Source organism: Labrus bergylta, chromosome 7, assembly GCF_963930695.1.
Source record: "Labrus bergylta chromosome 7, fLabBer1.1, whole genome shotgun sequence".
Classification (NCBI taxonomy): Eukaryota; Metazoa; Chordata; class Actinopteri; order Labriformes; family Labridae; genus Labrus; species Labrus bergylta.
The window spans coordinates 12,018,374-12,043,436 of record NC_089201.1 but is presented as its reverse complement, the minus strand read 5'-3'; the positions used below and the strand labels follow the sequence as shown (position 1 = coordinate 12,043,436).

The 25,063-nt window shown below is 39.1% G+C and overlaps 1 protein-coding gene across 1 annotated transcript; it reads left to right on the top strand.

Moving 5' to 3' along the window:
* The first annotated feature begins 1,596 nt into the window (after positions 1 to 1,596).
* On the top strand, positions 1,597 to 16,981 carry slc7a5 (solute carrier family 7 member 5). Its single transcript, XM_020644261.3, has 10 exons — positions 1,597 to 2,474; positions 5,300 to 5,425; positions 8,825 to 8,930; positions 9,459 to 9,503; positions 9,631 to 9,754; positions 11,424 to 11,527; positions 11,710 to 11,806; positions 12,696 to 12,845; positions 14,373 to 14,550; positions 14,648 to 16,981. The coding sequence occupies exons 1-10, from the start codon at positions 1,886 to 1,888 to the stop codon at positions 14,701 to 14,703; spliced, it is 1,575 nt and encodes a 524-aa protein (XP_020499917.2). The 5' UTR covers positions 1,597 to 1,885; the 3' UTR covers positions 14,704 to 16,981.
* The last annotated feature ends 8,082 nt before the right edge of the window (positions 16,982 to 25,063 follow it).

Below are 25,063 nucleotides of genomic sequence, written 5' to 3'. Positions count from 1 at the left end.
TTTTTTTTTTTTATCACACGGGGGGGCTTTCATAGTCCATCACTGCATATGAATATCCCTTTATCCTAGGCTGTTTATGTGTGTCTCACCATGAGTACGTTTGGTTTAACCATTTTTTTAACAAGGTCAGACTCAAGCACTCTTTTGATCAAAGTGCATGGAATATTTGTTTGGTGTTCGAATGTTGCAGTGTCAAATGTTTGTATCTTTGTATCTTGTCTTTACATTTTATTTTGCAAATGGAGCTGCTGTGGTGCAAGACAAATGTCAAACTTTGTCTGGCAATAAAGTCCCATCAATCAATCAATCAATCAATCAATCAACCAATCAATCAATCAATCAATCAATAACCAGTATGGGCCATGGTGGTAAGCTGATAAGTTTTTTTTACTTAACTTGGTGAGCTTGTTCACAGACTCAAAATAGTATTTGTTATTTGAGTGAAATTGCAGTCTGACATTTGAGTGATGTGTGTTTCTGTGCTCTCATGTACTCTTTTAATGTCCTAAAGAATATTTTTCTTAGTCTCACAATATGTGACTTTTCTAGCAATCCAATTAATAAGCTCCTTTCCAACACTTACATTTTTGGTACTCAAAAGACGCCATACTCAAATCTTAGGCACTCATTCTGCCACTCTTCCCCTTTCAAGCCTCCTCCTCTGTTACCTAATCACATTTCTGGGGCATTAAAAGGTTGCAGTTAGTTGAGCAGAGTTTATTATTGTGGTTTGAAAGGGGCCTGGCATCAGTTTCATTTATATTAACTGCATCATTACAAGCTTCTGTGGGAGTATTACCTTTAAAAAGCTCTTCTTTTTTTAAAACATGTAGGCTAGAGAAAAAATCCTGTGGCAAAAAAGTGCACTTGAAAAAAAAAAAAAGAATCAGAAAAAAAAAAATATTTACAGCTAAATGTATGTCATCTTTTAATTAGTTAGTATTAATTTTCTGGTTTTAGGACTCTTAACATAGAACACAAACATAGAAAGGAAAAGCCCAAACACCCAGAGTCAACAATGTAAGCGCTGCTTTAATCTGTTTAAAGTGTTATTTATTTGCAGCATTACATATTTTACATATTTTGTATATAAGTGTCCTTATAATGAGGGTGATAAAATCTCCTGACAGAATCGATGTCCTGGGTTTGGATCAACTATTTTTGTCTGTGGGGTTCTGCATGTTGTAGGTATTTGCAGTTGACTTGTGTACTGCTTTTACAAATATGCACTTAAGTGCTTTCCTTTAATGACACGAGATGTTTGAAATCCACATTTCTGCATTGAGCCTATACTGCCAAAAACCAGTCAGACAGCATACAGTTGAGTGCTAGTTCGTCCTTGAGTGTATTATGCAGAGACTGGGGTCCATCACTAGTTCCTTCATGGCTGCAGCCTGGAGGCCTCTCGTATCGTTACACCCCTTCGTCTCTTGCACAGGCATTTACAATGGGACGCACACAGGGTCAAATTTTTGTTATGGCACGAGAAGAGAGGATCCAGACTGCTGTCATAAACTCTTGCAAACAGGTGGAGGTGCTTGATCTGAAATTGCAGAGGGGTAGTTTCGCCTTCTGCCGCTAGAGGGCGAAAAAGGACCAAACAGATTGAGGCATCAGGGAGCAGACACTACTACAAGCAGGGGCTGGCCTTGACGGAGGAGGGCCATCATGCCAGTCCAGCGTCTATGTGCATCCAAACCACGCTACCCCGACTCGCACCAACAGAAAACGCGGACTACTCGTGACTGTATCAGACATATCAGACCACATTGCAGACCGGCAGAGAGAGGAGGAACAGACCGTACACAGAGGGCGTGTGTCGGCAGAGCTGTGAGCTTTGTGTCCGCCGAGTAAAGGGACGTACAGAGAGGAAACTTAGCCAACAATGTCAGGGTTGAAAAAGAGGAACTCCAACTCCTCGGCCGATAAGGAGGAGGACAAGCAGGTCACAGAGAGGATGCTAGCCCCGGCAAGCGGCGGGGGAAAGGGGGACTCCAACCGTGATGGAGCACCAGGAAGCGACGACAAAAGCAACCCCGCCGGAGGAGAGGGAGGGGAGAACGGGGTCGCTCTAAAAAGGACCATCACCTTATTAAACGGCGTGGCCATCATCGTGGGCACAATAATAGGCTCCGGCATCTTCGTCACACCGACCGGCGTGGTGAAAGAGGCCGGCTCTGTGGGTCTGTCCCTGGTTGTGTGGGCGGTGTGCGGGGTCTTCTCCACCGTGGGGGCTCTGTGCTACGCGGAGCTGGGGACAACCATCTCCAAGTCCGGGGGTGACTATGCCTACATCCTGGAGGTGTACGGCTCCCTGCCAGCTTTCCTTAAACTCTGGATCGAGTTGCTCATCATCCGGCCGTCCTCGCAGTACATAGTCGCCTATGTGTTCGCCACCTACCTCCTAAAACCCATTTTTCCCGTTTGCCCAGTTCCGGAGAACGGGGCCAAGGTCGTGGCCTGCCTCTGCATATGTGAGTATCCTTGTTTAGCCGAGCCATGCTGCCTGCGATTTAACAAAGTAAATGTTTAGTTGTTGTTGTTTTTTTTAATGTGGGCTGAACTTGTTATCTAGTATTCTTAACTTAGGTTACAATTGAGGTGTTTAGATTCCAACTTTCGGATAAAGTACACAAAAAAAAAAAAAAAAACTACAAGGCTGGCGGGAACAGAGAGATACATTAATACTGACTCATGTCACTAACATGAAGTTTTCAGCCTCAGCGGGATCTTGCAGAACACGTGTGATGCCGGGCTGCACCTCGCTGCTGTAAAAGTGTCTCGTTGTTACATCAGCTCCGGTGATGTTCAGAGATGCCCATGTCTTTTTCTCTGATTATCAATGGATGTTGCTCTCTCATGCCTTGACTTTTTTTTATTATTTTTTTAAAATAATTATTATGTTTTAAAAAAAATACACACTGTTAGTTTAAAATGGATTTATGTAATTCTTTAAGCCTTTTAATGATTGCTTCTTTACAATTTCGCTTTCAAAATGAGGGGAAAAAAAAAAAGCTGGAGAAGCTAGATGCACATTATATGACACGTTTTGTGGATTTGATAAGAAAACACTCGGTGTTGGTAAAATAAAGTGAAAGAAATAGAAATGACATGTGTGGAGAAAATAATTCGAATTAATCCCTCTGTTGATTTTCACATGTGAATGAATCAAACTCTGCAAATCAAAGATGCATTTCTGGATAACTATCCTATTTTTTTATTTTATTCTTGGTGTCGCAGCCTATGAGATCATGCAATGATACTTCATTATTATACGCTAGGGGTGGGAATCACCAGATGCCCCAGATACTATATTACCTCAATACTTGAGTCACGATTCAACGTTATTGCGAATTTAAACATTTTGCAATATGCTGAGAGTTGCGATATTGCGATTTAACTGTGTATTATGACCACATAATTAAACTAAATCAAGAAGTGTTTTGACGAAGAAGAAAACATTCAGTCTATTCATCTCACTTTAGTTTTGTATTTCTACACAATGGGAGTCAAGCCCTCAGACTGACCAACAGTGTGATGAAAGTAAAACCCATAAAGCGCTGCATGTACCTCACAATCTGAACTGTTTGGATTTCAGTCACATCGAACTTAACTCAACACAAACATGTATGGACTACTGTACAAATTGCATTGTGCAACCCCTTCGGCAGTCAAACATTTAAAAAAGCATATTAGCTAATGCTAATATAATAAAAATATCAATACTTTGGGGCCATGAATTGATATATTATCGCCTTGCAAAATACAGCTCTTACTTTGATGATAACTAGGTCTATTTGTGATGCCAATTGATAGATATGACAAATTTGTGATCATTTAGATGGTCATTTATTATTTAGGATTTGCTTTCAAGATTCAGTCATTCCAAAAATATTGAGAAATGAACTGAAAGTGGGGAACACACGTTAATAATTTACTCCTCCTCTCAGCGCTCGGCTTAATCCAAACGTTAATGCCATGTTTATGATAAGCAAGAGTTTTTTGATGTGCAGTTCAGCGTCACCTTAAAATAGCCCGAACTTTGAGTGCGTTTCACAGACACACCGTCTGTTTTCTGTGCCGTTAAGAATTTTGTTTGACCGAGATTAACTCTGGATTATTATTATTATTACTTTGACAGCCACATTGAGCCAATCTCCCTTTCACCTCACATAATCTTTTTCCATCTGCATTAATGATTATGCTTCGATATTGTATTTGGGTATGCATTTGTGTCCTGTGAATGTTTGAGGTGGCAGCTAACAACCCCTAGTATCTAATCTTTAAATGGACTGAAGGCTAAATTCTTCGGACCACATGACAGAGCCATGGACCGAGTGGCCGGGCTGTTAGTGTGTGTTTGAATGTATGTATGTGTGTGTGTGTGTGTGTGTGTGTGTGTGTGTGTGTGTGTGAGGGTGTTTAACGAGGATTGCTCACTTAAGAGTGTGTGTGGTGTGCATGCCTGCAGTTTAGAAGGTGGGGTCGTCAGGGTAACTGTGGGGCTGAGAAACAAATCTCCACTGGTGCACACACACACACACACACACACACACACACACACACACACACACACACACACACACACACAACACAATTACTCCATGGGTATATTTTGTTTGAGTTCTGCATCATTTGATCCTTTCTTTGTTGAAATCCGAATATTCTAGATTTTAAGTTTAATTTTTGAATGAGTGTACCCATTCCTGGGTAAGTTTGGATACGAGCCTCTACGTGTGTCCGTGCACAAGTGAATGTGTGACCAGTCCCTCAACTGTACTCAGGCTCTCTCTCTTTGTCTTGGACTTTTTAACACAGAGCCTCATTGTGCTCTGTCTCGTCTTTCTGTTGTGGCCCTGACCTGATTTAGGAGCTTTGAAGAGAACCTGCTGCTTTAGTTAATCACTTTTAGTGGCGTCCAGGGTGAGGGGCCGCTTCAACAACTCTAGGGGTGTGTATTTGTGTGTTTGTGTGCAGCAGGGGGTGGTTAACATCACTGTATGTGTAATTGAAAAAGAAAGAGGCATGTGCTGAAAAGGATTTTTTATTTTCTCAAGAATGTGTTTTGGCGATTTTTTTTTTTGCAAGCTTCAAGCATGCCACACACTTCTACCTCAGATTTGAGTTGAAAATTAAAGGGAGGGGGTCAGGGGGGAAATGTTCAAAGCTATTAAACCTTTACAATCAGCTGCAGAAAGGTACACTCTTCAGTATAATCCTTTGTTGCACAGAATCAAACCAACTAATTTAAGACTGATACTAATGAGGTGACGTTTTCTCTCTCTCTCCTTCTCTGCAGTGTTGTTGACCTTTATCAACTGCTACAGTGTGAAGGCAGCCACCAGAGTGCAGGACTTCTTTGCAGTAGCCAAGCTTCTGGCACTTGCACTCATCATCATCATCGGCTTCGTCAAAATTGGCCAAGGTACCCTTCGCAAGCACAAATACTTAAAGTACATTCGTTAAGTCCATGTTCATGCATGTGTTTTAGTTGCCCCATCCAAGGGACCCTTCCCATACAACAACAGATTCATGTTGCATTCATTTCTGAATATAATGAGCTCCTGATGAAAAATGATGGGGTCAAGTAAGGATATCTGAAGACACAGATGCAGACCATTAAGGGTTGATGCTCCTTACAAATCACTTTGTTTTTCACACAGACAAGTTTAATACGATACGATACAACTCCTGCAGGCTACACAAACAGTTGTCTGGCAGCATGTTTAAATAAAATAATCCTGTTAGTACTTCTATCATTATTAGAATGTATTTTCTTTTGTTGTACTTTTTATCATTGATGCTGTGCAATCTCTGGTAGAATTTCCATCTTCCTCACGCCCCGTCTTTCTCTTTTAACTCAAGGGGTCGTATCACAGCAGAGACACTTTCTGTGATTTGGCATAATTTAAATGAAATTGACTTCACTTGAAATTAAATGAAATCAAGAAAAAAACAAGCTTTTAATACATAAAAATAGTTTTTTTTTTTTTGCTTAACTCCTGCAGGCTAAGATGGCATTTTTTTCAAAGATAGTTTTTTTTGGGGGGTTTTATGACTTTATTGGAGGGACAGGGCAGTGGATAGAGTTAGTAACAGGGGGAGAGAGAGAGAGAGAGGGAGTGGGGAACGACATGAAAAAGGAGCCACAGGCCGGATTGTGCTCGGGCTGCTCACTACGAGTCTACTACCTCTGTACCCCGGGCTTATGAACCAAAAAAGAAACAATATAAAGAGCAATTAAAAAGAGATAAAAGCATTGAAAATGTGAAAACAGAAAAAAAGAAACCAAAAAAAATGAAGAAGACACCATCACATAAAGGAAGTCTATACAAGTTGGTTTTAAGAAGGGATTTTATAAGAAGTGACAAAGTCTGTTTTGAGTTTAGTAAACAAAAAATTACAAGGGTTAGGCTTAGGCTTCTTAGCATTTAATTTATTTACAATGGACTTTAAAGGATAATGTGCTACCTATTAGATTGTTTATAGGTACCTACAATTGTCTGCTGTTACAATTCGTTGATTGGTGTTCATTTTTCAAAAGAGCGTTCTTAAATACACACTCATTTCTGTCCCCAAATCTAGATGATGTTACAGTACAGTTTCTTGTATGTTTAAAACCTGACATTACAAAATTTCCAATGATAAATTGCTACAAACTTTATCTGTAAAAAATGTTCTAACATCAATCCTCCCTAAACCCCAGTGGATCAAGCTGTAGCTATTCTCCTAGACATAATAACAAGCACGAGCTCTAAATAATCCAGTCCTTGCAAGTTCCTGCCACTTCAGTAGTGGCAGGAACTGTGTTGGCCTTTCTTTCTTTTCTTTTTTTTTTTGAGTAATTTAATCCACAGAAAATAAATGAAAATCTTGCCAGTGTAACAACTGTTTAGGGGTATGGCTGCAGCAGGAACAGTAATGCTTCTCTCTTTTGATCTTAGTCCTTTAATTAGTGCTGTTTCAAAAGTGAGCTCTCTTCCATCATTATGTTTAATCTCTAAATCTTTCACAACAGTATTTTCTTGTTGTATTGTATTTGTTGTATTGTATTTGCTCTTGTTCTGTGTATCTGAGACACCTCAGGTAATCCAGATTTAGGCAGAGACTGTGTGTGATGCTGGGTGTTTAAACAATCTCACCTGACTGGTCTTCTTTGTTATTTCAACTGGTTCTGTTTTACAATTGGGGTGGAGATTATGGCGCATGTTGGTTAATCAGCCACTTTAAAAAATGAGAAAAAAAACTATTTGTTGGATTCTTTTGGAAAATATATAGTGCTCTAAAATCTATACACTGCTGTATTCCATAATGAAAATTTAATTTACAATAGTTAAAGTTTTCCCATAACGAAAAGTAAAATATAAGTGCAGCAGTGTCTGCAACCGTGGCGATGGGAGTTTAGTGTAGTTTGAGTACTCTTTGTCAGTGCTGCACTTGCTGTATATCTCTGTGTTTGTGTGAGCCTCTTGAGCCTTCAAGCTCCATGATGACACAATCTGCTGGTGTCTCAATTTAGAAATCAGTGTAATCTGATTAGCTGCTCACTCGAACACCTGCCCACACTATCGGGTTGTGAAACACTTAACTTCTATCTTGTCCCAGTCCACATGTAATACAACAATTGTATTTAATCTATGTCATACTGACCCATATTAATATAAAACATTAAAACTTATATGTCTGTCTTCATGTCCATCTGCCTGTCGTCTATCAGTGTATTGATATGTCTTTAGTGATGTCAATAGATTAGTGAGTTCATACATTACACCGTTTACATAGCAAAGTCATAGAATAGAGAGGAGAGCTGCAAATTGCTGAGTTTTAAAGCTTTGTTGGCAAAGAGAAATTTAAAGAAAATTTGTGGATTTCCACATCAAGTTCCTCATTGTTATATATAATGTTTATCTAGCTCAGCCCAGCCTGGAATAATCTGCAGAATAATGAAAAATGTAAATGGGTTGCTACCTCTTCTTTCTTTGAAGGAACCTTTTTGGTGCCTCTATGAACAGGTTGAAGGATAAGGAATTGCACCTATGGGCAGACTTTAACTATGAAATGGTGCATGCCAAGATCAAGGGACCAAGAGACCCAACTCCTGTTTTGATAATGAGGTCTTAGGGTGCTACATATTTTGAAAGTCAGAGCATAGATCTGTTAATCACACCCAGTGCAGTAATTAGGCTCCCATGCTGCACAAAGGTCTAACCCCTCTAGTACCAACACTGCCCCAGGCTGTTAGTTTAGTAACCGTCCCCATGTCTGAGAATGTGTGTGCATGTTGTGGGGAGCAGCTCCATCAGGAATGTGGCACAGATCCCCTCAAACCAGCAGCAGTCTGGGGATCAGAGGAGAGAGGATATGACCAACATGTGATAAATCCTAACAATGACTGATCAAATGAAGTGAAAAAAATAAACTCTCCACCCATCAACTACTGTTGCCATGCCCTTAAAAAAAACTCATCTAGTTGCCCGTTATTTTCATCAGTTCCCTGATCCATCCATCCCTCAGGTCAATCTACAGAGCTGAGCCACTGTCTGGGTCACTTATTGTCTGTCTCAGCCTGTCTTAACTCCACTTATTCTGCAAGCTTTCTGGCTTGCACACTTGGACATATTTTAGATGAATGTTTGTCTTTCTCCCCTCCTTTGGTGCATGTCATTGTGTGCCAGATCATTGTTTCATTTTGCTCAGCATTACAGGTTTCCCAGACTGCCTGGTAAACTTCAGTGCAGTGGATAATGCAGGCAGTCAGATTTGTTGGGTTTTTTTTAGTGTGTTTTGTCTTAACCCCAATTCATTCTCACTTAATAATCTCCAGGTGGCACAGACCGTCTTCTTCCAGAGAATTCCTTCAAAGGTTCCAAATATGAGTTTGGCAGTTTAGGCTTAGCACTGTATAGCGGCCTGTTTGCGTATGGTGGCTGGTGAGTTAAAACATTCACCTACATCTGTGATCAGGTTCATCCAGTTTCCAGTTTCAGGATCAGAAATATTGAAATTGTTGCCCTCTTGAGGTAAAATGAGTTAGTGACTACTCATGGTCAAAATATTGAAATAAATAAAACATTTTTTTTTCTTTTTAAAATATGACCTAACTGTATCTTCATTCACAATAATATTGAATAATCAACCAGCTTTCTTTCTAGTATTGTTTCTTTACTCTGTGTTAAAAGAAACCATGTTGTGAACCAAGCTGCAGATCTATTTATTTTTATAAATCAATTGCTCCTACCTTATATTTTGATGCAGTTTGGAAAAGTTCATTTTCATACTTTTTAGAGTAAATTTAGCTAATTTATCAGTTTTTTTAAATAAATTTTTCATGTTATGGCAGTATATACATTTATACATCACATGTCTGAGGCCATGAATCAACATTATGAATTCATCAATAACATAATTATGCTACGTTACTATAACTTTATGACTGATTTGTTCCTTTCCACTTACAGGAACTACTTGAATTTTGTCACTGAGGAGATGATTGATCCATATAAGTGAGTATTAATACGTTACATGTATGGATTAATGTTAAACAATCTGAATTGTTTAAAAAAAAAAAAGATTGAAAGTATTTAGTTGTTTTCTTAGTTACAAACGAGACTGGGTTTGTGTCTTCCTCAGAAATCTACCCCGGGCCATCATCATTTCTCTGCCCATAGTGACAGCAGTTTACGTCCTGACCAATCTGGCATATTTCACCACCCTCTCACCTGAGCAGATGCTTGGCTCTGAGGCTGTGGCTGTGGTGAGTGCTGACACTTTGTACGAAGGCTTCCAGTTACAGTTAGTACATAAAAGTGCTGTTTCCTCATCTTTTCCATGATCAACACAAACTAACTCATCATCACTAATTCATTGATCCCATTCATAAATAATACTATAGAAATATAATACAAATGTACAGTATTATAAACAAGACCATTACAGAAACAGTAAATATATTACAGAGGAATGGATCTACTTGTGATTTCAGTCAGTTGGGCGAAATAAAGATACATTGATGTTGCTGAAAAACACAGGCCATGTTTGAAGAGCAGCCCTTTGAGAACATTGAAAGACAGGATTCATAACGCAGGAAGCTACGAAAGCTTTCTACATTATCCCATTGCCCTGCAGAAAAGCAATATATTTCTGGCAACAGGAGACAGAGGAGGGCACACAAATGTCTTTGGAATAAAATCTTTAAAATCAAATTTCCACATTGATATTGGATAAAGGCCAAGTGGTCTGAGCAGCTAGAGATGGATTCAGTAGTGCTCCTTTGATTCCAGGGGTGCATCCCAAGCACCCTAAGCAACAGCATTGGCTGGTCGGGTAGTCAAACACTGGTATATAATCACTGCTCAAAGAGATTCTAAAGCCAAGAAAAAGAAAGTCAACCATGATTAATTAACTTTGAACATGAACTAAAACAAGAATAAACAATAGAGAGTCCTTCTTAAAATGGAAATGTAATGTGCCACTTATAAGTAAATGTATTACATGACTTTTATAGGTCTCTTATGTAATTTAATAATCCAAACAAACCTGTGGCGTATGGTACGACGCGGATCCAGCGCAGAAGTATAAATCAGGCTTAGGGATGTCAAAAAAAAAGAGAAATGTATCCTTAGATATTTTCATAGTGGAGCTGTCGGGGGATTTGTCTCTTCAAAGCTCACAGAGTACATTTTGAAGGTCTGATGAGCAAGTATGTGAGAAACAAGAACAACTTTTAATATGTTATGAAACTAAAAAGAAAAAGGTATTTATAGGTTAAAAATGTACCGACTAGAGGTTACATCTTTATTGAGAAGAAGAAATGAAAGGGGTTTGACAAAAACAGGAAAGAAGAATTTTGACTAATCAGACCAAACCGGCAAGCTAATGTTAATGTCTGTGTCATAGTTTTAAACAGTCTATTTTTTGTTTCTACTTAACCAAACCCTTAAACATGAAAGTCGTATGGATGCTAGGTGTAACCCCAACAAAAGATGCACATTTAAAATGACAAATAAACAAGTGTTGGGATTTCCCAAAAAAAGTGTTTTAGAAATTGAAGTCCTCATGATTTGAATTGAACCACATCTCTAAACTCATCACGTACACTTTTCTGGTACATACTGTTTATCAAATTCTTAAAAAGTTTTAAACTGAAACGGTCAATTTACCTATCAACAGTTCAACTTGTTGTGACCTGTTCAAAGTTCGGCTCACTTTGTTATGTCGATGAAACGAGTATAGCAAGGCAGTGTGACCCCTGTCTGGTCATTATTTTATCAATTACTTCACAATTCAGGTATTCTTATTCAGGTGTTCTCACTAGCTCCAGAGCACTCCCTTTGTCCCTCAGACTCTTGCACTGGTTGTTCAGCAGAGGGGCTTCATTGATCTTGACTGATCACACCTGTACTCCATCTGTAACTGTTCTGCAGGATTTTGGTAACTACCACCTGGGTCCAATGGCATGGATCATCCCTGTGTTTGTAGGACTGTCCTGTTTTGGATCAGTTAATGGCTCTCTGTTCACATCATCAAGGTAAAAAAAAAAAAAAAAAAACAGACCCCAAATGACAAATATAAACACATTGACATATTAAAGTATATGTAGACCTTCTAACTACTTGTGAGAAACTGTACATCTTAAAACAATTGCATTACATCAAAAAATGGCATGTCATTCAACTGATTTGTGTTTTGATGGCTTTCCTTCCCTTTCAGATTATTCTTTGTAGGTTCTCGGGAGGGTCACCTGCCAAGCCTGCTGTCAATGATCCATCCCACCCTGCTGACACCACTGCCCTCACTTATATTCACTGTAGGTAGTCTTATATTCTTAATCACTTTGCATTAAGCACAGATATATTTCATAAAGAAAGCAAACAGAATAAATCTAAAAGTAGGAAGGTATCATTGTGTCGGTTAAACTTGGTAATGAAGCAGAGAATGAGGGTGCACCCACACTAGGCAATCTGTACCATGCCTAAGCACCCTTCACCTCCAAAGTCCAGCTCGTTTGACGAGTGTGAGTGCTTCAATCCGTGCTCAAGCACGATACACTTCCTTGGCCCTGGCACGCTTGGAAGAGGTGTGCTTTGGCACAGTACAGTTCATGCACGGGAAACACAACGTGGACAGCCTTCTCTATAGAGAAATCCCAGAGTGTTCTGGCTGTATCTGACTAAAAGGACTCAAAATAAGCCACAAAGTCAGTAAAGTAGTTCTCTGTGATGTTCACCGATGTGTGGACACGGACTAGACCGCGCGTCTTTTATTTTATTTAAAAAAAAAAAAAGTCAAGTCTGCCTGTCTTGTAAATTAAGCATGCTTCATGATCACATGAAGCCATGTGTTGTATTACGACGTTTTGTACAAGAGGTAACCGTGCTCACAGCCTTGCTAGTGTGACTGCACCCTAATTCTGCCCTGGGGCATGTGTAGAAAATATTACACATTATACATTCAAAACATTTATTTATATCATATATATACTTTCAAATGACTCTTTAGCTTCTGTCTTTCACTCATATTTGTGATTGACCCAATACCAAGTTTGTGACAACTTTAACACTCATGTTTACATAGTTGCTCTTAGAAAAAAAACAATGAATGCTTGGCATCAGCGAGCGTTAGTTAATCTGCATATACTACTCTTTGCTTGTTATCTTTCATTGCAAACCTGATTTTCTTTCTCTCACTCCCTCCAGTGCTTGATGACTCTGCTCTACGCCTTCTCCAACGACATCTTCTCTGTTATAAACTTCTTCAGCTTCTTCAACTGGCTCTGCATTGCCATGGCAATTGTTGGGATGATGTGGCTTCGTTATAAGAAGCCAGAGCTGGAGCGACCAATCAAGGTGAGCTAACTCAATTGCAATTGACCATTCAAAAAATAAAAAACTGAACTTACATTTTTTTGTTTTGTTCTCTTCCCAATGGCCATTGATTGACATGAACAGACACACGGACACTTGGACACCTGTTAAAATGAAAGACTAATCCAGTCTTTGTTGCTAGTGACTCCAACTTAAGTTAGCTTTAAAGCGGGTCATGTTGTTCATTGTTTCATGCAACAAACAAAGATCCAAACAGCAAAGCTTATATCTCTGCTGTTCTCGCTTAGAGGTAGTGTATGCAGAGGAAGTGAATCAATAGACCAATAGCTGCAGGACTTCTAAATACAAAAAGGACCATTGAGCGATTGTTGTACTTAGTTGGATGAGTTTGTAAGCTTTGACGTGTGATGCTGTGTATGTGTGTGTACCCCTTGTTACAGCCTGAAGGACGCCCCGACTCCTTTCATCTGCCTGCTGGCCAAGTTGTGTGTGTGTGTGTGTGAGTGTGTGAGAGACTGAGTGGTGGGACAGTGGTAGCACTGTATCTCTGCGGGCCTCCTCTCTTTCACTCTCCCACTCTATTTCTTTCTCCTTTCTTTGTTTGTCACATTCCTGCTGTCCAACAGATTTGAAACAGAGCAGCCAGAGAATGGAAAGGTTTGATTTACAAATGAATCTCTTCGATGAAGAGATTCTGCATGTCAGCTACCTGGTAGATTCATGATCCCCTTTTATTTAGTCTACATGCACAAAAGTAGATTGTCACCTGAAAATGCCCCTCGTATGTGACATTTGGGGGTAATTAAAGAGTGACATAACAGTCAATACTCTAATCAGAGTGTCCATCAGTTGTCTAACTTTGGGTATTTGCTCCAAGTGAGCCACAAAAGCTTTTTGTACGGTCCAGCACTGATGTTGAACATTAAGTCAATACTCCGGTCCATTCAAATTATGTTTTGTATTTTTAATTTATTTAACTTTTATTGAAGCCAGAAAAAAAACCTTGAGAATAAAAATCTCTTTTCTATGAATGTTCTGGCCAAGACAGGCAGCGGCATGATTAACAAAGTTTCTGACAAATAACGGGCAGCCATACATTAAGGTCGAGTTTCTCCACCCCAAACTCATTAACAATTTCTTCAAACTCTGTTTTGAGAATCATTTATTTGGAGTGAAAATATCATTGCAGTGAATACAGTGGCAAAACAGGAGAAATGTAATTTCAGTGCATAATAAGGCTACATGGCTCAAACAATCTCTTCAATGATTGTTGAGTATTGAACTATTTTTTTTACTGAGACTTGGAAGATTAAAACCACTCGTATGTCTCTTTATAACATTGTGTTAGTTTAGACGAGCATTTCAATAGTTGGTGTAGTGGGATTGAACTATTCTGGCTCTGTGAAAAGGTTTAAACATATCACCATCTAAAGTTCTCTTGCTAACACACGTCTTGTTTGATTAATTTACACAAAAAGAGATTATAAAGCATGTTCTTGTTTGAATGATATGTTCATGCTGACCGGTCTTAATGTCTCCTCCCTGTAGGTGAATATTCTGCTACCAGTGAGCTTTGTGCTGGCCTGCCTTTTCCTAATCATTGTGTCCTTCTGGAAGACTCCAGTGGAGTGTGCCATTGGTTTTGGCATCATCGCCACTGGAATCCCTGTTTACCTGTTGGGTGTGTGGTGGAAAAACAAACCCAAGTGGCTGCTTCATGGAATCTGTGAGTGCAATCCCTTTTCTTTCTCACATTTAGGTTTCTAAAACAGTACATCTTTTATACATTGAAGGTAACCATCACTTCTCTGTGTTTTTTGCAGTCTCGACCACAGCCATGTGTCAGAAGGTGATGGAGGTGGTGCCTCAAGAGTCCTAAGGGCCTATCCATTTACTACAGCTAGTGGCTCATTTGGTTGCACCCAATGTGCCTCACACAAACACACACTCACATGCGCACACACATACACACACACCCTGTCTGCTGGGTGCTGATAAGGACCTAATGAACATGCAGATGTTTTAGGCTACTGTGTTTTAGTGGTCGTCATTTATTTCCTTTCCTGTTTCATATATTGATGACATGTCTAGAGTTGTCATTCGAGAACGTTTTTTTTGTCCCTAATTCCTTGGTAGGCTGTTACATTTAGACTTTTTTACAATGCATTTAAATTGACAATTTTTAATAATCCTCATTTCTTTTCAAAAAATATTTTAATGTAAAATGACCTCCCTCATCATAACCCTGTTTGCATTAAGCAAGTTGTGCCTTATCTGACAGTAAAGGTCAGCTTTATGCAGTAGGTGTCAGTGGTGCCTGAGGCTGTCGTCGGCTTATACACTGTCCTGCAAACCGCTTTAAAAGGAGCAAAGTCTAAATCCATTGCTACCATTTTTAAATCATGTTAGGATCCCCAATGATTTTCTGGATCATTTAATTTTTCTAGAACAGGTTGAAGTTGTGGCTTAAAATGATTGTAACGTTTGGTCCTGCAGTCATTACTTTTTTTAGCACACGCTAAAAGGCCTTGTGTGGTCTGTTTAAGTGCTTGTTGATCACTTGCGATGCATGTCTGTTAAGATAATGGCCATTGCCATCCAGTGTCCAGTGTCAGTTCAGTTTAAGCCCTACTTTTTGTTATTTTGTGGTTGAAAATAGATGTTGGTGTTAAGAGAGTTTCTATTTTCTAATTTTTACTGTTCTTAGACTGTTGACAATATTATTTTATTTCATGTTTTTGTTGCTTACAGAGAAAAACCCTGAGAAAAGAAAGGAAGAACAGATAGAAGCTTAAGTTTATGTTCCTTTTAAAGCCAGCTTGCATTACATGTTTATGTCCAATGTGTTACAGACCAACCCGGGTTGTAATGTTGGGCCTACTGTGTGTAGTCTACTGATCTCACCTCACAAGATTTCTGGGTATTTTAGTTTTGATGCTATTTAAGTTGCATTGTTATTTTTACCATAATGCCTGGGCTGGGTATACTAGTATGATACATGGGAACCCCATAATTTGGTATTGTCCCCCCTGTTGATGTTTTTTGGGTCAGAGATATAATTTTCTGTTCGGGGATAAATATCTGCATACTGAGCCAGGCAAGCAAAGCGCTATTTAAAGTCAATCACACTGATGGAATTTAAGAGACAGCATTAAGAAAGCCATGTAACTGTACGGTAAAAAACAAACAAACATGATCTCTCTTCCAGGGATTCACCAATGGATCAGTTTAACATCAGTATTGAATGATATCGGCCCTGTTGACAGACATGGGACAGTCGGCAAATGATGTAGCATGAGCCAAAGTCAGTAGCCGATGTTTATCTGTGGTGTCATATCAATTTAATGCTGGCATCTAGTACACCTAACTACTGATTCAGAGAAGCGTGTTTTTATTGGGAAGAGGAAGTCAGATTTTAAACTTTGATCTGTTTTTGTGGTCAAGCATTAGAGAAAAAGTCGTCAGTCTTCGGTTGTAGTCGGGAACCTTACACTAAATGATATCATCAAAAAAAAAACACTGATATATGCAATCGGCAAAATTGTTACTTCAACTGTTGGTATCAGCTCGGATTTTCACAATCGATGCATCGCCACTCTCTTCTAGTGTGGGTGTTTGTGTGTGTGTTATTGTATATGTAAGTCCTTTATTTGGAATGGTTGGAGTGAAAAGGACAAAAAAAAGGGTAATATAAGTACAAAGACTACCATTCTTCAACCTATGAAGGAAAATTGGAAAGCAGAGAGTTTTGTATTTTTATGAAGTGAGAGTGTTCATTTTCAGATCACAGTATGAACTCCTAGTTCTAACTTTTCATCCTCATCTTTTATGTTTACCTGTCCACACAAACTGATAGTAATAGATCAAGTCAGTTAATTATTATTAACAGAAAAAATATCAACTCTCCTCCTGGCAACGGATCAAAAGTACATGCAGTGTGTTCCTTCCCTAGGGGATGCAGGAGGGGTTAATGTGTATGTTTTAGAAATAGAACCTTTTGTTAACACTCCAGCCATCACTTGAAGCTGATGGGAAACTAACCACAACTGTAGAAAGTTTATTTATTTATTTTTAGGAAACTTTGTTGTTTATTAGTCCCTTTGTTTACAGGGCATTTTGTGAAAAGTGCTTTCCAAATAAATCTTGAGTTTTTTCCACTTGTTTTCTGTTGTCATTGGTTTTTGGTCAATTTTTTATCATCTGTTCCCTTTTTGTTCAAATGTGGCTTCTTATCCATCCATCAATCCAACCATCCATCCATTTTCTATATTCTGTAGTTGGTGGAGTGGATCAGGGACAGTTCCACAATCAATCACAGAGCCCTGCTTTCATCAATAATAAAAAGAACATATTACATTAGTATGTGTAATGTCAAGGAGGTCCCTAATGATGACAAGTGCACAGAATTCTCCATCAAGAACATGCCGAGTATTCAGCTGTTAACTGGCCAGATATTTCCTCCATGAAAAACTAAATGTAGAATTATTATTGAGCACTTGTCATGGTGCAAGAACAATGCGTCTAAATGAATTCTGATTTTGATATGTGACAGCTCGGTGTTTGAGCAGTAGATACAATCAGCCTCACAAGCAGATTATAGCCTAGATATGCAAATGTTTACAGCTTGTAACTAAGCACCACTTACAGCACTAAGTGGCCAGGAAAACAAACATGCAGGTTTGAGGAAGATGACGGTTCATTCTTGTTTTCAACTGGTGTTGACATTATCAAAGCCTCAGTGCCAACTTATCAGTCCATAGCTTTGTTTTTGTGTTGTATTGTTCGACTCGGGCATGCAGTAGGATTGAACAGCATCAAAAGGACTGCCACATTTAATGTGTAATCCATTGTCCTTATATTTTCAACGGCTGTGGTGGTAGAATACTGGTGATACATGCCATTGCCCTGCTAACATTAAGCTGAATAGTCTCTCACGTCTTACCTTGTTCATATCTTATTTAGTCTAGTGCTACTCGAAATGAGCTTTTGACCATGAAGCAGAACTCAATGTACTGCAAGTTTGTTCCTCCTATTATTTCATAAAGGCATACCATATCTTTCACAGCTAGATAGACTGAAGCATTTTTTTTTTTTTTACCTTTGAACTTTATTTACAGGTCACCTCAGTCATACGGGGTAATGGCATAATGTCATCATAATAATAATAAAAAATGATTGTTTCTGAGATGTTCTGAGTTTTATGTGATACAATATATCCATTTTTAAAAAAACCTGTTGAAAAACAGATGTAACATAGAGGGCATGTGCAATGGTAACTTTTTAATTTCCTATCTAAGACTGAATGTGTTCCCATTAGAGAAGAGGATATTTAACTGTTTGTTAAAAATGTTTTTTTTTTATGTAATGGATATTTGATTAAATATGGAATGCACCAAGCTTGATTAAATATGGGATCAGGACTTGCAAAACACTGAAAATCCATATGTTATTGAATATGACATGTTTAAACTACAAGACATGTCACTGTTTTTAGAAATTAAATGCCAATTTTATATTGGATGCAAACAACCCTTTTTTTTAAAGTTAGGAGAGTGGCAACGAAAGATTGGGGTTTGTGAACTACAATAAACAGGTTTCTGAGCAACATGCTGCTAAATAGACCGCTTCTTTTTCAGGGTTGGCCTTGCTTATTTCAGTGAAACAATGCCAAACCACATTTTAACTGTGTAAGTAAAGCATGGATGCGTATTAAAAGATAAACTGATGATAAATGTGCCTCCCTGCAGTCCCAACTTGACAACCATTGAAAATGTTTGGAGCCTTATGAAGCATAGAATAAGAAAAGGGAGACCCTAAACTGTTTAACAGCGGCAATTCTACATTAAGCAAGAATGGTAAAACATTTCAAAATGACAGACGCTAGTCTCCTGAGTTCCCAAAACGCCTACAGAGCATTCACAAAAGAAAAAGTGATGCAACAGAGTGGTAATCATGACCCTGTGGAAGTGTGTTGCCTGCTTCAAATTAAAAATGGGCAAACAAATACTTTAATTTCCGAAAACAATAAAATGTTTTAGTTTCAATATTTTCAATTTTATGTTTGTTCTTTTTTCAATCAATATGGTTTTTTTAATGCTTTGCAAATAATCACATTCTGCTTTTATTTACATTTTTGTATTTTATTTTTGAATAAAAGGACAGGAAATATTAAGTATCCATCACACTGTTCTTGTAAAAAATAAGAATCATAGCTACAGTGAGTTACTGCCATTTTGTGCCAATTTGGCAGGCCCTATGGTGAATCTTGTCTCTTTCTCTTGTGAACATTGCCTTGGAGCATTCTCTATTTTTTAAGTTTTAGAAAGTGTATAATACCAGTAATCCATCAAATAATGAAGGGAGGTGTGTTTGAGGTGTGTTTGAGGTGTGTTTGGAGACCCTCAGGCGGCTGTGACTCAGTTGGTAGAGTCGTCATCTCTTAACAGCAAGCTCGGGGGTTCGATTCCCAGCTCCTGCAGCCACATGTTTTCCTTGGGCAAGACACTAAACCCCAACTTGCTCCTGCTGCTTCGTTGGCAGTGTATGAATGTGTATGAATGAGACTATATACTTCTGATGGTCACTTTACATAGCAGCCTCTGCCATCAGGGTGTGAGTGGTGTGTGAAGGGTGTGACCTGCAATATAAAAACACTTTGAGTAGTCAGAAGACTAGAAAAAACTATACAAGCTCAAGTCCATTTACCATTTCTTCCTGAGACCCCAGCCTTAAATCACTGCTGCCATGAATAAGGTCTGCAATTGCTTTCTGTTGTGAAGATATGATCATGGAGATATGCAGTAAGAGTAAACTGTGAAAGATCAAGGTAGGGTCCTGTAGGGTGTGTTGCCGAAGCAATAATGACACATACCTGATGAATGTTCATAGAACCAAACAAGCTAATCCTCTCAAGTATTCAGAGCATTCAGCACAGCGTAGGATGGAAGCTAGCGACTATCTGGGGTCAGTTTAACAGCCTTCTGAGGACAGGAAAGCTAAACCTTGAACAACACAATAAACACAACGTCAACGGGAACTAATAATGTTTCTTAATGGTTTAAGGACTTTTACTTGGACAAGTTCAACAGTTTAAACAATGTCAGGGTGTTTTTGTCATCCATGTTTTTACCTCAAAATGGCTTCACCCGTTATTTCTGTTTTGTCATCTTAATAGCTGCTCTTGAGCAATCAGTAATACCACTATGTCTTGTCATAAGATTGGTACATTTGGGGCAAAATGGGCAAAGAATTTGAAAAAAAGTCAAAGCAACAATAATCTAAATGATAATGTCAAAAATCTTTAAATGAACTGTAGTGTGAAAAGTGCTGCTAAAATTATAGAGACATTTTGTAAACCACTAGATAATGATCAGAAGAAACTGAAGCTATGTACTATAGCACCAAACAAACTCATTAACAAGTAGAATTTGTTGAACACTGAAGCAGACAGCAGCTGATACAAATTTCTTGACCAAAGTTCAGAGTGGAAACTGTGATAATGAAATGTATGATGCTCATATAAAGTGACTTTCAACAAAACAAAAGCTAAGTAAGGCCTTTAGGGGCTAACTATAGGCAGGTACTTTTGTACGTGTGTTCTTGGCAAAATAAAAAACAAACTGTGGAATTGTCAAATGCACTCTGTGTTATCGATTGTCTTATTCAATGATAACATAAAAAACAAAAAACAAGTACGTTTTCAAAGAATAAGTTGGGTTAGGGTTGTCTTTACTTGCCCTCTGTAGTAGGTACAATAGTGAGGTGTGTTAAGAAATGTGTGGGTGATGGGGCGCAGCTGGCCTGGTGGTTGGTTCACGTGCCCCATTTGCAGAGGCTGTTTCACCATTTCCGCATGTTCTTCACTTCCTGTGAAGCTACAATCTATTTAAAAAAAGTGTTTAAGGTAATTTAGTCAGGTCAGCTTGATGGGGGTTGCTGTTTTCTGCTGAAGCATTTCACAGAGGGGCCTCAAACAAATAGCCTGAGAGGCCTGTGTGAGAGCTGATCACGAGAGTCCTGTGTGTGTGTGTGTGTGTGTGTGTGTGTGTGTGTGTGTGTGTGTGTGTGTGTGTGTTTGTCTGTGTGTGTGTGTGTGTGTGTGTGTGTGTGTGTGTGTGTGTCTGTGTGTGTCTGTGTGTGTGTGTAAACTGTATTTCCCTGTAAGTGACTACATGCTTACCTTCATGTTGTTAAGTAAACGCTTTGGTGTGACTGTTTTGCATGTGGGTGTAAGCAGACAGTTTGCATTATAGCGGCAAATTAATTTCTGACAGCGCACCAACGTAACAGGATTTTCCTATGTAATGAAAAATCTTTGATGTTTTTATGTAGGTTTCTTGACTAAGTATGATAAAAATAAATGAATAAATTCAAGTCCAAGACCACATACCATCTTCATCAATATATGTTTTAATTGATAGGTGTGCTTTGGTCTTATCAAAATGATGATACAGAACATATCCGGCATCTTTTACAAGTGGTTCAACAAGGAACTAACAGTCCAGATGAACATCAGTGTTCTGGCATTAATGATTTTAACAATGTAAAAATTCAATTTAAATTTAAATAAATCAAGTTTCAACACTGAACCCCAAATCGCTCCCAAATGGTAAAGCCAGCAGTGTGTTAATGCATAAAATGTAGTTAGACATGAAGGGGCAGCTGTGGATCAGTGAAAGACTCTGTTGTCTCACAAAGGGAAGATAGGAGGTTTGATCCTCAGTTCCTGCAGTCACACCCTGCTGCATAGCCAGTGAAGTGACGTGTGTGAGTGCATGAGAATTGCTTAGTACCGTTGGGAAATTGGGCACTTTTCGTAGGCGCGCCTGCCTTCAGTTTATGGCGTCTGTGAAAGGGGGAATAAGCTAAGACATGTTGTGTGAAATGCACTCACCACGAACAGTTTACATTTAAAGAACTACATTTCCCTCAGGGTTGATTTTGACTGAAAAGCTTCTACCAAGACCTACAAACTAATTGTTGTATTTATAAAAATGGACCTGGATAGACAGCGCTGTTCTATTTTTTTTGCTACTCCAAGCGCTTTCACCCATTCATACCACATTCACACACTAATGGAAAAGGTGGATATGCAAATTGCCCATGAGTACTTTTCCATCCACACACATTAACACCACACTGACATCATGGCAAGAGCAATTTGGGCTTCAGTGTCGTACTCAAGGACACTTAGACATGTGATGCAGGAGCTGGAGATCATACTCTCAACATTCCACTCTTTCATAAGTCACAGCCAACGCTTTATAAAATATAACAAATTTGTCTTAACATGAATAATGGAAACCAAAACAAAAAGAAACATTTCCATAATTATTATCAAGAATAAAACCCTCAGATTATAGACACTGGCCAAATGGTTGGTTGTTTTAGATAAAGAAAAAAGTAGATTCCTTCATTACTAATTACTACAGTGCAATACCTTATAAATATGATAGGGTATCTTATTTTATTAATACATTGTAAAATAAATGACATTTTTATATTTTTACCACATTGTTTAGTGAGGATGGGATGGTAGGCCTAGCTTAAACTATTGATCTATTTCCACAAAGTGGGTTATTGTTTAAATATTTCTTTCCCACACAAGTGTGCAGAGGGTGCACACCTTCTGCCGACTAAACACTTGTGCATCTGAGAGTGGCATGACATTCTGTTAAGAGTTCCAGTATTTGTGTAGCGGTATTAATCATTATGTTTATGGTTGTGACATGTTTAACTTAACTTAATGACAGTATAAAGCAGTGGATTGAATAAGTTTTTCAAACCTTTCAATTATGACATCTAGCACACAGGTCTAATCTCTTCATAAAATATTAGTCATATGTTTAGGTAGTGGGCTAGTGGTTAGCGCTGTTGCCTCACAGTGAGGAGGTTTCTGGTTCAAAACCCTGTCGGAAAGGACTCTAAACTGCCCGTAGGTGTGAATTTGACTGATAATGGATGGATGGGTGTTTAGGTAGAATGAGATAAACTGGCAACAGACAGATAGATGCAAAGATCACACCCAGGACAAAACACAAAATCCTCTACTTGTGTTTCTGGCCTATCCTTAGCAGATATGATAATGGCCTCATTTTTCATGCATGTTCACTGGCTGATAGCAATGCTGTTTACTAAGGCTCAATACCTCCTTGCATTAAAATCAGGTGCATAATAGAACATCATGGAAAAGTAATCAGATAGCATTGATAACTCTGTTTAAAAATCCCAAACAGAGAACCCACCCATGAGGAATAACTTGAATGCTGAAACTAAAGAGCAGAACTCTTTAGCAGAAATCCTCATTTCCAAAACCTGGAAATTGAATAAGCTCATCCCATTGAGCAACAACTTCTTACATGAATTTCATACACTCATGGTTACTGCTCCTATCAAAATATACATTGACGTAATTTACAGCCCAACACGGTGTCATCTAGACTTTCATGTGAAACTGGACATTCTCATATCCCTGAAGATGGAACACCACTGATTGTCATGGGATACATGTACTTCCACACTGATAAAGCCCAGGCAAGAGACTTCCTATCTCTCCTATCCTCATTTGATCCCAAGCAGGTCCCCACTCCTCCTACCCACAAAGCAGGCAATGCTTTTGATTTGATTCTGACTCTGAAGTGCTCGACAGCAAACCTGACTTAGACCTCTCTGCATTTATCGGACCACTTCCTCATTCAATTCATTGTCTTGCACAGTCACAAATTTTTCCATACCATCGAAACATCATGTAGCTTACACCAACTCAGCTGTCTAACAAGGTCTTGGCTGCCATGCCTGCTCATAAGGAGTTTGCCAAACTCAATCTACAGATGAGGCTTCAGACACACTCTGCTCTCTAGTGTCCAAACCCGCTTGTAACACCTCTCCAGTCCATGACTCACTGAGGTCACCAGAATGCAAAGGGCAGGGCTCAGCAGTGAGAACATGATGTAAATCAGTTTTACCAAGTCTGCTTGTTATAAGTGACTTTAGGCTTGTTTTTCTGTAAAGTCGCTTACAATTATTGTCAGTTGCGGGTTGCATTTTTTGGGGCTTTTTACTATAGTGTAGTTTCTTATTTGGGCTTGCCTTGCTCCATGTATGAACCCCTTCAGGTTCTCTCCCAGCACTCTGTGAACCCCGTTCCCCAGGTTACTGACCTCAGGGTATATAGGCAAAGACTTGATTCATGTTCCTCCAGCTTAAAAAATAGCTGAGACCAAATATCAGATCAAGATCTGCAATGCCACAGAAGCATGAAAAAATGTTTTTTTTGCTTTCAACACACTCCTCCACCCTACACTCTGCTCACACCAGACACGTTTGTCTTTTTTTTTTAAGTTTCAACCATCAGCAACCAGTTTTCTGAGCCTGACTAACTCAGTCTACAGCCTCCAGCCAATAGTGCCTCACTAACCTCATTCCCCCCTCTGATCGAGGACAAAGTCTCAAAGCTTTTGCTAGACTCTCGGCCCACCAGCTGTCCTCTAGACCAAATTCCATCAAGCCTCCTGCAGACCATTTCCTCTACAATAAATGCTTAAGTTAAGCATATCATCAATATATATCATCTATCTGTCAAGCTGTTGTGTTCCCTGCTACATTCAAGAGAGCTTGGGTCACTTCTCTGCTCAAAAACTCAACCCAGCCCAGGTTGAAAACTACAGACCAATTTCACTTTTGCTCTACCTGTCAAAAATATTCCACAGTCTTTAATCAAGCCTCTGAGTTCCTGTCCAGAAAAGATCTGTTTGACCCAAATCAGTCAGGCTTTAAACTGAGCCACTCTACTGAGACTTCACTACTGTCTATAACATAATTGTTACGTTTGACTAGAGCTACGGGTCAGTCCTCCTCAGTTCTATTGTTGCTAGACCAGTCAGCCTTTGACACAGCTGACCATCAAATCCTTCTTTCCACGCTCTATGAACTTGGCATCTCAGGAACTGCCCTCTGCTGGTTCGTGTCCTACCTCTCAGGGAGATCTTTTATAATATCTTGGAAGGGAGTAGTGTCTGAAGCGCAGAATTTATGCAAAGGGGTACCTCAAGGGACAGTGCTCGGTCCCCTTCACAAGCTCACTTGGTGAAATAATCCGCTCTCATGGCTTCTCATACCACTGCTGATGATGCCCAGCTTTCCTATCATTCCCACCAGATGACGTTACATTCTCAGCTTTAACTCAACCTCTCAAAGACTGAGCTCCTTGTCATCCTAGTCAGTCCCTCTATTCAACCACA

What these genes read in the sequence shown, in the direction of transcription:
- slc7a5 (XM_020644261.3), top strand. Translation starts at nt 1,886, where the DNA reads ATGTCAGGGTTGAAAAAGAGGAACTCCAACTCCTCGGCCGATAAGGAG. An exon ending in CTGTTTGCGTATGGTGGCTG is followed by an intron (nt 8,931 to 9,458) that starts GTGAGTTAAAAC and finishes TTCCACTTACAG; the next exon opens with GAACTACTTGAATTTTGTCA. An exon ending in GAGATGATTGATCCATATAA is followed by an intron (nt 9,504 to 9,630) that starts GTGAGTATTAAT and finishes TGTCTTCCTCAG; the next exon opens with AAATCTACCCCGGGCCATCA.